The sequence below is a fragment of the Leptopilina boulardi genome, unplaced genomic scaffold, assembly GCF_019393585.1.
Source record: "Leptopilina boulardi isolate dan_hultmark-lab unplaced genomic scaffold, ZJU_Lbou_2.1 LbouV2_137, whole genome shotgun sequence".
Taxonomy (NCBI): domain Eukaryota; kingdom Metazoa; phylum Arthropoda; class Insecta; order Hymenoptera; family Figitidae; genus Leptopilina; species Leptopilina boulardi.
The window spans coordinates 105,035-118,618 of NW_026137682.1; the positions used below are offsets into that span (position 1 = coordinate 105,035).

The following is a 13,584-nucleotide window of genomic DNA, read 5'->3' on the forward strand; positions in this document are numbered from 1 at the left end:
AAAAAACCGAAATAAAAGATTTAAAAAAAAATTCTATATATTATATTTATAAATTTTAATAATTTTAATAATAAATATTTAAGAAACAAATGATGTAACATTATTACAAATTATTTTTTGTATTTTCGTTTATTATTTGTATTCATTTTTTCCTAACTTTTATTTTAATTCGAAATTTTTTTTCTAAATTAAATATATATATGCACTGTGAAGTTGAGCATTTGTGAAAAATTGAAATCAATCTTCACGGGAGGAAGAAAAAATGGAGTGTATCAAAATGACAGTAACTCGAAAATTTAGACAAAACATTTTTTGCATTTTCAAATAGTTTGGCTTTAAAATAAACAAAATTTTCTTTTATTATAACTCAACAATATTGTTTCATAATGTTTTATAAACAACATTGATGTCAACCAGTCGGGAAATTTCATCCGAAAATGAAAATCAATCGAGTGACGTAGGTTAGAATTTGTTTTTTTTTTCTACAGTTTTTCATTATATTTATTATACACATTGATTTAAAAGAAATGAAAACTAATTTCATTAATATTTATATTCAAGTAAATTATTTGTTTACTGTTGAAAAAAAATTATTACACCTCACAAGTTTGTTTTACGTTTAACAAAAACGGAAATTAAAAAAGTTTTAAATTACATGTTTCCGCTAATTAGCTATATAATTAGATTATAAATATAAGATTTTGTTGAAAATTTTTTACATTCAAATGTAATTAGACGAGAGATTGAAATTAAAGATTAAAAATATGAAAAATATTGAGCAAAAAAAAAAAAAATTAATAAATTAAAGAAAAATTGAATTTACGTTTGATTTTAATTGTCAGTGATAAGTGATCAATTTTTATATCTGGTAAATTGTTACAATTAAAATTCAACACAACAGAACTGTAAATTTTCTCTCTCTCTATATATATATATATAATTGAATTGTAAATTCCCGGACTAGCGACCAACCGTGACTATGAGGATTCTCCACTTGATTCTAAAATCGAAATCAACAAGCCGGAGGAAGAGAATAAACGGAAGCTCACTTCGATGCTAAAAGAATACGAATGGGACAAGAAAGACGAATCTCAGGAAAAAGAGGCGCATTGCCAGAAGGATGTAGAAAGTGGTAGATGTTTTGTTTTATTATCAATTGTCAATGGTATACCCAAGAATAAAAAAAAAACCTTTAAACACTATTAAAGAATATAAACTGAAAGATTTATATCTAAAGACAAAATATAATTAACTTTAACTCGAAGCTGAATAAATAATTATTTCAAATAAATTTTATTTATAGTTCAAATAAAAATTTCCTTTCAAACAAAATTTTTATTTATAACAAATAAATATCGAGGGGAAATTTACTAATTAAAAACGTGTACACTTGACTACAAGTAATACACCTCATATTACCCTTATTACTAAGTATTACACGTTGTTACAGAGTATTACACATTATTACAGAGATATTACAGACTTTTTTGCGTCATTACAGTACCGTAATAACGCATTATTACACGGTATTACACGATATTACACAAGTATTACAGGAAGAGTGTACAAATTTACTGAGTAAATTACCCCTCGATAAATATTTATTAGACTCGGAGACAAATTTTTTTAATTCCATTAAATCTATAATTTGAATACAAAACTTCTTGGGGGTGTAAATTGTAAGTTTCGATTTAAATAAAATTTTCAATTTTAGTGAAAATATTACTAAAACTTTATTGAAAAGTAAGATGCAAAAAAAATTTAATTTAATAATTTTTTCCCGTTGGAATTTTACTTCTAATTATTCATTAAAAACAACTATAAAAAAAATTATTATAATTAAACAGAAAACAGTTCAAATAATGTTGGAGACATATGTCGAATATGTCATATGGGAAATTTTCCACCTTTACGTGTAAATCGTACTTTATGGGAAAGAAGAACTCATCGTAATCGTCAAATCGATATTCAAGCATCAAGTGGATCAAATTTTGCTTACTTGGGGCCATTGATTTCAGCTTGCAAGTAAGATTTTCATAATTTTATCAAAATATATTTTATATATTTACTCAAAAAAATTACTAGTAAATTAGTAATTAATTAATTAAATTATTAACAAAAACGATCTTCTAAATTTAAAAATGCACGACTTCTACTTTGCGGATTTTATTGGATGTTATTTATAGATTTTATTCTTACAGTGAGAATAGAATATTTTTTTGAAACAAGAATAATTTTTTTATTTAAAACAATTAAACTTTTGTTAATTTTTTCTTTTTTTTTTGGTAAGATTATGAAATTGCAATAAATTTTGATTAATGCACAATATATATATTTAGTTCAGTGCGAGGATGCAAACAATAATAAGTAAAGCAATTAAAAAGACATTCGCCTCGTTGCACTTGCTCTAAACGCCAATCAACTTTCCTATCACGAGACAATCAATGCACACCATCATTATAAAGTTTCGCGCTGCACGTCACGTCGAACATCAAGGAAGTCACGGTCTCTTGAGGAAGAGAAGACACTTATTCCGCAGGGAACTAAGTCCCACGCGCAAAAAACTGTTCCGTTGCTCTTCCTCGCGAATCGATTAACCAATCGATTTTTATTCACAAAAGAAAACACTTCTGTTTTTTTTTATTTCAACAAATTCTTATACCAATACATAACTTCAATATAGTATTCTTGGCAAATTAACCTGCTGAATATTAAACGTTTCTGTTTAATCCTTTTTTTGTCACGAATATTGTTTCTTTTATAAAGAGAAACTCAAAAACAATCTTTCAAGTAAAAAATGTTTTAATGAAAACAAACTTTTATTTAAAATTCTTTAATTATATTTTTTATTTTATTGATTTGAAACAAATCATTTTTTCTGAATATTTTAATTTTTAAAAATTATTATTAAAATTTAAAGAATTAAAAAAAATATATATTCAACCGAAAAATTGTCACCAATAATTGAAAATTATCATTTCCTTTTTTTGAAACTATACTGAGTCAGAATATTTGTGAAGTGTGCCTAAATTTTTTTTATGAAATTTACGTTTTTCTATTCAAAACAGTAAATAAAAAATACAAGTTTCACAGTTTTGCCAAAAACAAACTAAAATCATTTCCAAAAAGAAAAATTTGGTAACTTACCTAATGTGCAACAAAAAAAAAATGAAAAATCGACGGTGAAGTAAGATTAATTATTATTTGTTTAAATAAATTGTTTATATTTTTAACAAATTACATAATATAAAAAAAATGAGAATTATTATTCGAAAGCAGTGTTAATTTAGAATAATAATGCCAAGCGTCAGAAAACACGATTTTGATAGATTAAGAAAAAATCGGTAGGTACAAAAGTTAGCCCAACTATGCGTATTTATTTAAAAAAAGATGATTTAATTTTTAAAAAAGCTTTGGTGAAATTTTAAATAATTTAATTTCAAAGAATTTGAAATTGCATTTAAATCAAAAATTCAAAATTTTGAAAATTTGCGACTGAAGCTTTTTAAATTTTAAATCATATTTTTCTTAAAAAATACAAAAAACATACAGTTGAACTAATTTTTGTTCCAATATTCTTTGTCTAATTCTTCCTTAAACTTGTGAAAATTTTCAAATTTAAAAAAAAACTGTTTAATTTATATATTTTTTATTTATATTGTTTTCAATGCAAAAACATGAATTTTATGATAGAATTTTGGCTATAGTCAAAAAATATTGGCACACTTAACAAATGTTGAATCTACTGTTAGTTAAAAATACCAAATTTTGAAATATTTTTTTTTAAAATCATTGCAGATGTCGGGGAACTGTTGGATTGGTTCACGTAGAGTGCCTTGAGCGATGGCTGACAGAATCGGGTCACATCAGGTGCGAATTATGCGGTCACAAATTTTCAACAAAAAGAGTTCCACGACACAGTATCTACCAGAGTATTGTCATTTGGTTCAAAACTGTTTTTGCAACTCGTCAGGTGATAATTAATAATTTAGTGTATAACAATTTTTCAATTCATATACAATATGGCATATTATAATTACTATTTTGATAATTATTATTTGAAATAGTAAACAGAAGTTTAATATAGCCGAATTTCAATTTAATGAAACAAAATTTTTTATGCAATCGAATATTATTTATTTATTTATTCTATTTTGTATTTATAGACTTATTAATTAATTTCTAATTAATTAATATTTATTAATTACAATAAAAATTGTATGTTTTGCCATTTAGATGATGGTGGATATTCTCTATCTTGCCGCTACTACACCATTGGCCCTATTTTCAATCTACGTGTGTGCTCTTGCTCTAAAATTGTTAGTAAAAAGGGGAATTTACGAAGTGCCATGGATGGTGATAGCAATGCTACCAACATGCTCATTGACATTGGTGGCTTACTGGGGATGGCTCATAACACTTGGAAGGTACATCGCCAGGTATTAACCCTGTTGTGTACAGCAATTACCTCATTACAAATCGTCGATTAAATTTTTTCAAATTTATAAATTATACAAAAAAAAGTTTATTAAATTATTACCAAAACAAAATATCTTCTGTTTTTAGTAAAGTAAAAATATTTTATTTAAAAAAATTAATTTTAAACAAAATTTTAAAAAATATTATTTAAAAAGTTGAAATACTTTTTAACTTATATTTCAAAAAAAAAAATATATATATATATATTTTTTTTTTAATTTGAATAATTTAAGAAAATTATTTCAGATTTCACAGTAGACGGTGGCAAACATTTTGGCGGCATAATTTTATCGTGAGATTGATACCCGAAAATGTCAATGAATTAACGAGAGGTGTAACGAGAGATGATTTGCCCGATAATGCAGAAGAAATGGAATTGGACCAGTGGCAAGAGGAGGATGTTAATATTTTTTTGAACGTAAATTAACGTCATATAAAGTGAGATAGACATCTTTTGCCGTGAATATTTGCGTATACTGGACTGGACTCACCATTTGCAAAGTTATATACACACAACACAGCGACTCGTTTGATTGCATTTCATTAAATTTACCCTTCCTTAATCATCTCGTTAATTAAAGACCATCGCTCGTGTACAGGAAATAATTTACGGATGCGCAAAGATGCTTTAACGTGTAATACTGATTGGCCATAAAAAAATACTATGCAAAAATTATTCTCCCCCCCAAAAAAATCAAGAATAAATATACTTATTTTCAAAAGAAAATATGTTGATTTTAAAAATTTGTTATTTATCACTTACTTAACTAATTTATAGTAACTTAAATACATGTACATTTTTTAAATCTGTTATTTTTTTTATTTCTATCTCTGAAAAGAAACAGTTATTATTTTTCTTTGAAAAACAAATTTATTTTTACTTTTTTCAATAATTTATTAGGTATACATATATATTTTTTTTACTATATTAATTAATAATTTAATTTAAATTAATTTATAATTTATTATTTATAATTAAAAATTTCAATGAAAATTTAATGGAAATTCAAAATTGACATACAGAAAATTTTTAACAATGTCACTTTTAAAGAAAATAAATTTTACGACTGTAAATTTATTAGCAACTTATAGAGGGGACTTTCTTCTCGATTCTTTCTATAGTAACCGTCCCTTATTCTTAATTTCCCTTTTTAGCTCTTCCGTTGGTAACTCTGCCCTAGCGTTCATTAAAAAACACCAGATTAAATTACTGAAGATTGTCAATTATTTTATTAGTGAGCATTTATTTGATCGTCCTTCTATATGATCACTGCGCTCGTCTTTTTAAAATATATAACCAATTTTTTTCCACCCTCAAGATATAAAAATTTCTTCATAAAAATATTTAGTAAACAATTTTTTTTAATTATTCACACTTTTTAATATTACTATAATACCTATCACATAAAATTAGAATAAATATATTTTTTTTTTAATCTTTAAAAAATTATTTTAATTTGAAAAAGATAAAAAAAAATAATTTTTCTTCTTTTCTTTAGTGTTTTACTTTATTTGACATTTGACGTTTTATGTAAATCATTTAAGAATTCCTAGAAGGATAATGTTCGACACGAGAGCTTAAAATTCGAGCGTCTATTCTTGTGTTGTAAAATTATAAAATATTGCCAATTACTACTCTATTCGCACTGGTGAAATTTATAGTCAATGATAAAGGTATCTCGATACTGAGCACACGAATAAAATACAAAGAAAACATAAGAAACAACATTAGTTTTTAAGCATGCAGAACTATAAATTTTCTCATTCTCCAAAAGAATGACTTCATCATGATTTTCTAGATCAATGTCACATTTTATATTTTTATTATTTGATTATTTATAACTGCCTCATCATCACATTCCTCATTTTAAAGACCGTAACTCTAACTAATTTATAAATATTCGAATTCATTAAAAATTAAATACATCGAAAAATTTATTTGTTTCAAATAAAATTTTTTGTTTGGCACAAATAACATTTTATTTTGCGCGAATAAAATTTTTATTATAGAACCAATAGCAATTTAGAAGAACTTGTCCTTTGACTTGATGATAATTTCAATAAATAACATTTGAAAATAATAATAGTTTGTATTTATAAAAATAAAATTTGTAGTTAAAAAATATTTAATTTAATTTTAAAAAAAAATCCTCCACCGTGACAATGTGACAATGGCACATTGCCGTGACCAGGATTCGAACCTGGGTTACTACGGCCACAACGTAGGGTCCTAACCACTAGACGATCACGGCTACTGGAGGAATTAATGAAAATTTATTATTTGTAAAAGATCGATGCAGGCTGCAATCTACTTGGTCCATGAAGCGTGACTCAGCTTCACAGACACACACACACACATTGAGAGTGTATTGAGATAAAAGTCTATCTAGGGAAATGCTTTCGTGGCAAGAGAACTGGTTTAATACGTCTTCACAGCGTGAAAGTATTCGCGCAAATGCTTTTAATGATTCTAATATTTTTCAAAAATTTTAATTATTACAACTTCAGTTAGCTTAAAAATATTCTGTTTAATTTGTCTACTAATATTATCTATGTGTCTTTCAAATGAATATCTTTTAAAATCTATTTCTATATAACTAAAAAATGTGAAATAAAAAATTGAAACATTATAATTAATTTTTAAGTTAATTGCAAAACATTAAAATATTCTATTTAAATAAACTGTAAATATTTACGGTGTAATAAAATAAATAATAATAATAATAATTTTTTTTATTAAGTTTTTTTAAATTTAAATATCTAATTAAAGCTTCTTCTTCATCGATTCTAAAAAACATTTTCATTACAAGAAAATGTTGTTATTTGTCAATTGTTAATCTCTATTTTTATAAAAAAGCCATTGTACCTAAAAAGAACAGTATACTATAATTATTATTCACAATATTATTTGTTTAAAGAAATGAATAAATTAAAAATAGGGTAACTGCACCAGTGGTGGATCAGTTAAGCCCCTTAACTTTCTTATTTTGACTTTGAAGTTCTGTATAGGTTGCTTTTAGACAAATTCGAGGTTATTCTTTATAGTATTATGGACCAGATAGTTCCAATAGACATTTCCTTCCAGGTTAGACTTGATTTTGACACCTACGTTTACTTTAATGCTCCATCAAAGATAATTTGTCAATGATCCTATTCTGGATCACTGTTTGCACCAGTCATGGTTATAGATTGCTCCAGTGGTGGATCACTTAAAAAATCATACTAAAAAACATTGCATTTCAAAATTACGAGACTGAGACGTTTTGCAACTTTTATAAGGCTTTACGGACAGATTTTCAAATTCACTTTCCTATCCATATCCCCTCCTCTTTCATTTCTATAGGTATAATGTGACTAAATGTTAATTAATCATCCTTTTATTAGAATTTTTGGTAATAAATAGAAACTCTTAAAGCTTCAGTTTCAATGATAAATAACATTTATTAATTCTGGGTATTTTAATTCAACAAAAATTTAACAATTTGAAATCAGGTGTTAACAATTAATAAACATTTGAATTAGTGTTAACTAAAATTTGACTCATAAAATTTTCAATAAAACAAAACTAAAAGTTAAATTAACGTTAAAAATTTAAAAAAAAAATTAAATTCACAAATTTTTTAATTAAACAAAACTAAAATTTGAATTTATGTTAAAAATTTTAGAAGATAATTTAATTCATAAAATTTTCAATTAAACAAAATTTAATTTTATGTAAATAATGTGGAGCGTCCACAATGCGTCAACAGGCGAAAAGTAGGACTGATCCACCACTAGATTTTGTTACTTTTTTGGTTCCAGTCGTGGATCACCCCAAAACAATGGACACGCGCTACTTAAAGACGTAAATATTGTTCTCAGGGCTCTATGGGGATGAAACGAAATGCCTCCTATTGTGAAAAGAATTAAAAATTGTCCTAAAATGGCTCCTAAGCTTTCTATTCCAAAATATACTCTTAACTTACATGCTAAGGAAAACTCTTGTTTTCTGTCACCACTTTAGTAATTGTTGTCTTGCTTTCTTCGCGATTAATTTAAAATTTTTTTTAAATTGTAATATTGATCTGTATAACTTTCTTAACAATTACCGACACTTGCGGTTCATTTACTTACAAACGTGTAAACACAAATGACCATTTTCCTCGCAGTTGATCCACCACTGGTGCATGATCCACCACTGGTGCAGTTACCCTAAAACAATTTTGTTTACATTTCTTTAAAAATTTGAAAAAAAACACTTATATTTTTAAGACAAAATAAAACACAGAAAAAAACTGAACTCAAAATAAGTCGTGTAGGCGGCTCATTTTGATGTACAACAAAAATGAGTCAGGTTGGTGGCGCCATTTTCTATGTCGTTTAGCATTGACTCATTTTGAGTTGCAACAAAAATGAGAATAGGTTTTTTCTGTGAAGCGAAGAAAAAAAAAACCTCCGCCGTGACAATGTGACAATGGCACATTGCCGTGACCAGGATTCGAACCTGGGTTACTACGGCCACAACGTAGGGTCCTAACCACTAGACGATCACGGCTATCGAAGGAATTAAAGAAAGTTGATCAATTTTAAAAGTTAATGATAAATACAGCATGAAAATGTGTTAACTATATGCAGCAAGCGGTGAAAGTAAAAGGCATAATCAGTAATGACGACAGAGATACGAATAAAAGAATGAAACACAATAATGAAAATATAAAAAAGCTAATTTTTAATACACGGAAAGAAATTTAGTAGCAATATTTGATAAATATTTTTACCAATAGTCTTTTTAGTAAATATATTCCAGAAATTGAAATTATTATTTCGTAAATTGATAAATTTATACGAAAAACCAGAAGTAAGTTAAATCGACGCGCACTTCGTTATTTACTAAAATATGAAAATTTGGAAAGATTATTTCGAAATTTGTTTAAACTATACTAAAAATTCGAAGTGGTTCAGTCGTGACAGATGACGACAGAAACACCAACAGATTCTACGCCAAAGTTTTATCTCTTTCTCATCTCGAGGATAGACGAGGATATGAACTTTTAAATGCACACACACATACACCGCATTGTTTTACATCGATTGGCTTATTTTTATTCCTAACCTATACTAACGATAATACGTATAACATTCGCAGAATAACGCTTCATATACAAATTTACGCTCATGTGAAAAACTGATGTGACCATTCTTATATACTAACCAGACATATTTTTCACCGCTTATGAGAAAGGTGAAATTATATCAAAACATGTTTAAAAATATAAATAAAAATCATTATTTATTGGGAAATAATTAAATATTTTATTATTTTTTGAAGAACAATTTTTTTTATTGATTTATTGTAAAATATTCAAAATTAATTATATAAAAGAAATTCAGGTCTGTATCAAGATCATGGTAAAAAGTGGCTTGTCTAAAGAGCTTCGTCAGTCTTCGTTACCACTCGGTGAGGATCGGGCAATTCCAAACGTTCAACTTCGGCAAATTTCGTCGAATCTCGTTAACTTTGATATTTCTTTTTCAATTTTCATATCAAATATATCAAAATCTGAAATAATTATATCATTTTATAGAATTTTAATTACGAAATTTGAAATATTTGGTTAGAAAAATTGATAAAGAGCTTATTAAAATTTGACATTTTTGTGTTTCAATAAAAAGATTTCAGATTTCGTAAATATTATATCAAATTTTCTTTCCAACTATATTAAATATTCTTATTTTAATCTCAATCATTCTTAAAGATAGTATCGAAAATCGTTATCATGCCAAAATGTTCCGCAATTGTAACCAAATATACTAAAAAGTAACACCATAATATCAAATATTGCTACAAACTTTCTTTCCGTGTATCAAATAACCAAAAGTTTGTTCTTATTAGTTTCTATTCTGTATACAAAATAATTAAAAAATTAATCAAAAATTGTGTTCATTCTTAAACAAATACTTTTGTTTAATTAAAGGACTGTGTAATTAAATTTTATTATATAGTTAAACACAAAAAGATCAAATATTTCTTGAAACGGTTGTTTCACTCAAAAATCCATTTTTAAAATGAAAAATCCAATTTATTTTTAAAGAAAATTTAAAATTCTTGTAAATAAAAATTTTTAAAATAATTTAAAATCAAATCCATGAAGAAATTTTAATACTATATTTACAAATTTGAATGATAGTTAAAACTAATAAATTATTATTATTATTATTATTATTAATAATAAAATAATCAAAATTTTGTTCATTCTCAAACAAATCATTTTGTTCAATAAGTTTAATTCAAATATCCATTTTAAAATGAAAGAACTAATTTATTTTTGAAGAAAAGTTACTATTTTTGAAATAAAATTTTTAATAAATATGTGTATTAGAAATAAAGAATTGAATTGATAAAGAAAATAAAAATTTTATTTCCCCTTTTTTCCGTTCACATATAATCTTAGTCCCATTATCAAAACTTGAAGTTAGAAACTAAGTTTTTTTCCTGTAGGTTTTATACGCGGTTTAGTTCTTCCTATAAAAAAAAAAAAATATTTTATTATAAGATTAAAGAAAAGTAGAGATGAAACACGATAAAAAGGCGATTCAGGTAAATCTTTCTCTCATGGAGATAAATATATATATATTAGGTTTAAAGAACGACGAAAATCGAACTGAACTGTCACAATATTGACATTCTTCAACATTCAAAATCCACATAATCTACAATATTATCTAATATCATATTATCAGCTTATTTTTAAATCCAAAAGAAATATCTTTTTCTTTCATGTTGATGTATTATATATACTTTTCAGCGCGATAGCGTTTCCAGTTATTGAAATTCACCGCAATACCATACCAAATAACATTTTCTTTGTATAAGTAATAAATAATTATCGACTGTAATAAAAAATATTTGTAAATATTATTGAAAATTTTTGTTGCGCATCAGATAAAACGTATAAATTCTTCTTTTGTCAATCTATTTTGAAATACATTGAAACATATCAAATTTTTAATAATTTTTAATATAATCTTATGATTACTTAACCCCTTTTAATTTACAATCTGTTGATATCTAATAATTTTAATATGAAATAACGGTACCCAATACCTATTTAGGTAAAGTAAATGTGGTAGTTCAACTTTCGTAAGGCATAAGCGAATACGCGACCGGAATTTCCGTCGAGCTTCACTTCCGTTGTGCAAATAATTTTGCAATTTACAATTCATGATATCAAGCGTTTAATATTTTACATTATACGTTTTATTTTGCACGTTTTTACATTTCTTTGTGAATTTTAATATTCTCTTTGCCAATAATTATTACAACCAATGGTAGTTTTAAATTAATATAACTATATGGTTTTAATATACTATTAATAGTTCCAATCAACGATTGTTTTCATTGATAATAATTACAATTAATTGGTAGTTACATTCAAGAAAAAAAAACTTACAAAAAATAGTATCTTCAATTATTATTAACCATTATTTGTGGACAATTATTTAATTAATAACGGTTGTTGTTTATTCAGGTTTTACTTAAAAAGTAGAAATAAATAATAGTAGTTTCAATTAGTAATGTAGTTTTGTAGGCGATGATACCAATTTTGATTTCAATTTTTTGCAATCTTTGATAGAAATTTATACGCTTGTTTTCAAATTGAAGACGACAAACTTCTTTAATTCACATCTCCAGAATTAACTCGAAAAAATAAAAAATACGAATGCAAGCTCAGAAAGTTATTATTATTACCACTAAGCAACAAAAATCCTTCGACGGATCAAGTTAACAAATATATATGTGTATGCAGAAAATATTTGAGACGAAAATGTCCCATGTTGAAATTTCATGGTTCGTGTTTCGAACGAGGTTCCTTGACCCGTTGTTCGAGATTTAACGATTTTATTTTAGTTTTCGATGAAACAGTTTGTTAAAAAAAAAAATTCTTTTCATTAATTTAAAAATTTTTCAAACAATAATGAGTATTTTTAAAAATAATTTATTTAAATTATTGATTTTTAATTTTAAACATTTAACAGGAAAATTTAAAAAATGTTTTTCAAATTAAAAAATTTGAAGTGTGAGGTTTAATGAATGAAAATTTACTACGCAAATTTTATTCAGCAAGATATTGTTTGTTGAAATTTTTAATCACATCAGTGCGATAATTAACCAGTAAAACGCGCACATTACTGTCAGAAATAATTTAACATGCGCCCTGCGGTCTGCGTGAACTGGCAATATTCATCTATTTTTGGTTTCAAACCCTTCCGATTCCTTTTTAGATTTTCGTCGACCTAACGTCTCATAATACGGGCAATAATATACACTAAGAAAAATATGCTATTAAATCAATAGCATTTCTGCCAAAGGTATAAAAATTATTGATTCAAAAGCATATGCAATAAAATTTGTAAAATATTTTATAGATTCTATAGCATATGCTTTTGAATCAATAATTTTTAAACCTTTGGCAGAAATGCTGTTTATTCAATAGCATATTTTTCTCAATGTATATAAATAATATAAACTACAGATAAAAATGATAAGACCATATTAAGTATTATATAATCTTTTTAGAATAAGAATAATACTCTCAAATGAAGAATATTTCTGTATTATTTAATAATGTATGTGCATTCTATTCTAAACAAATAAGTGTATAACTTGAATTTCAATGATATACATTGTGTCCTCTTAAATTAAGAGAACATTCATTTGATGCCATATTGTAGAAGAAAAATAGAAATTATTTAAAAGATATATATATATTAAATAATAACGGAAGAATAAGAACATTGTTTTGATTTAAAAGTATATAAATAATCAATAATCACTGTATTCATTTAACTGTTGTAAACATTGAGGAGAATTTAGCAGACTCTCAAGATGCAAAGTGAAATAAATGCTTGAATTAACATTGATTGTGTAATGCTAAACAGACTCTGTGCCAAAGATTCTTTTCTCCTCCCTTGTCAAAACAAGTACAATTTTTCTACCTATTTTTGTACATTCACATGGAAACATAAATATTCTCAATATAAGAATAATAGAGGCTGGCTACACCGCGAACCAATTAAGAGGGTTAAATTTAATCCTCTGGCGCACTAAACAAGTGGACTAAATTT

The 13,584-nt window shown here is 25.7% G+C and overlaps 1 protein-coding gene and 2 non-coding genes across 5 annotated transcripts; 1 reads left to right on the forward strand and 2 right to left on the reverse strand.

The window, feature by feature from the left end:
* Window positions 1-220: 220 nt before the first annotated feature.
* LOC127291492 (E3 ubiquitin-protein ligase MARCHF3-like) lies at window positions 221-5,287 on the forward strand. Of its 3 annotated transcripts, none has more exons than XM_051320669.1 (6): window positions 221-461; window positions 965-1,132; window positions 1,848-2,025; window positions 3,799-3,973; window positions 4,237-4,427; window positions 4,726-5,287. In XM_051320669.1, exons 1-6 carry the CDS (start codon window positions 407-409, stop codon window positions 4,904-4,906), a joined length of 948 nt encoding a protein of 315 aa, XP_051176626.1. In that variant the 5' UTR covers window positions 221-406; the 3' UTR covers window positions 4,907-5,287. The 3 variants fall into 3 exon arrangements, with proteins under 3 accessions (XP_051176626.1, XP_051176625.1, XP_051176627.1); XM_051320668.1 differs by having other exon boundaries at window positions 222-461; window positions 4,237-4,439; XM_051320670.1 differs by having other exon boundaries at window positions 223-457; window positions 4,237-4,439.
* Window positions 5,288-6,659: 1,372 nt separating this feature from the next.
* Window positions 6,660-6,731, reverse strand: Trnah-gug (transfer RNA histidin (anticodon GUG)). Its single transcript has one exon. It is a non-coding gene; the product is annotated as a tRNA-His (tRNA).
* Window positions 6,732-8,941: 2,210 nt separating this feature from the next.
* On the reverse strand, window positions 8,942-9,013 carry Trnah-gug (transfer RNA histidin (anticodon GUG)). Its single transcript has one exon. It is a non-coding gene; the product is annotated as a tRNA-His (tRNA).
* Window positions 9,014-13,584: the final 4,571 nt, after the last annotated feature.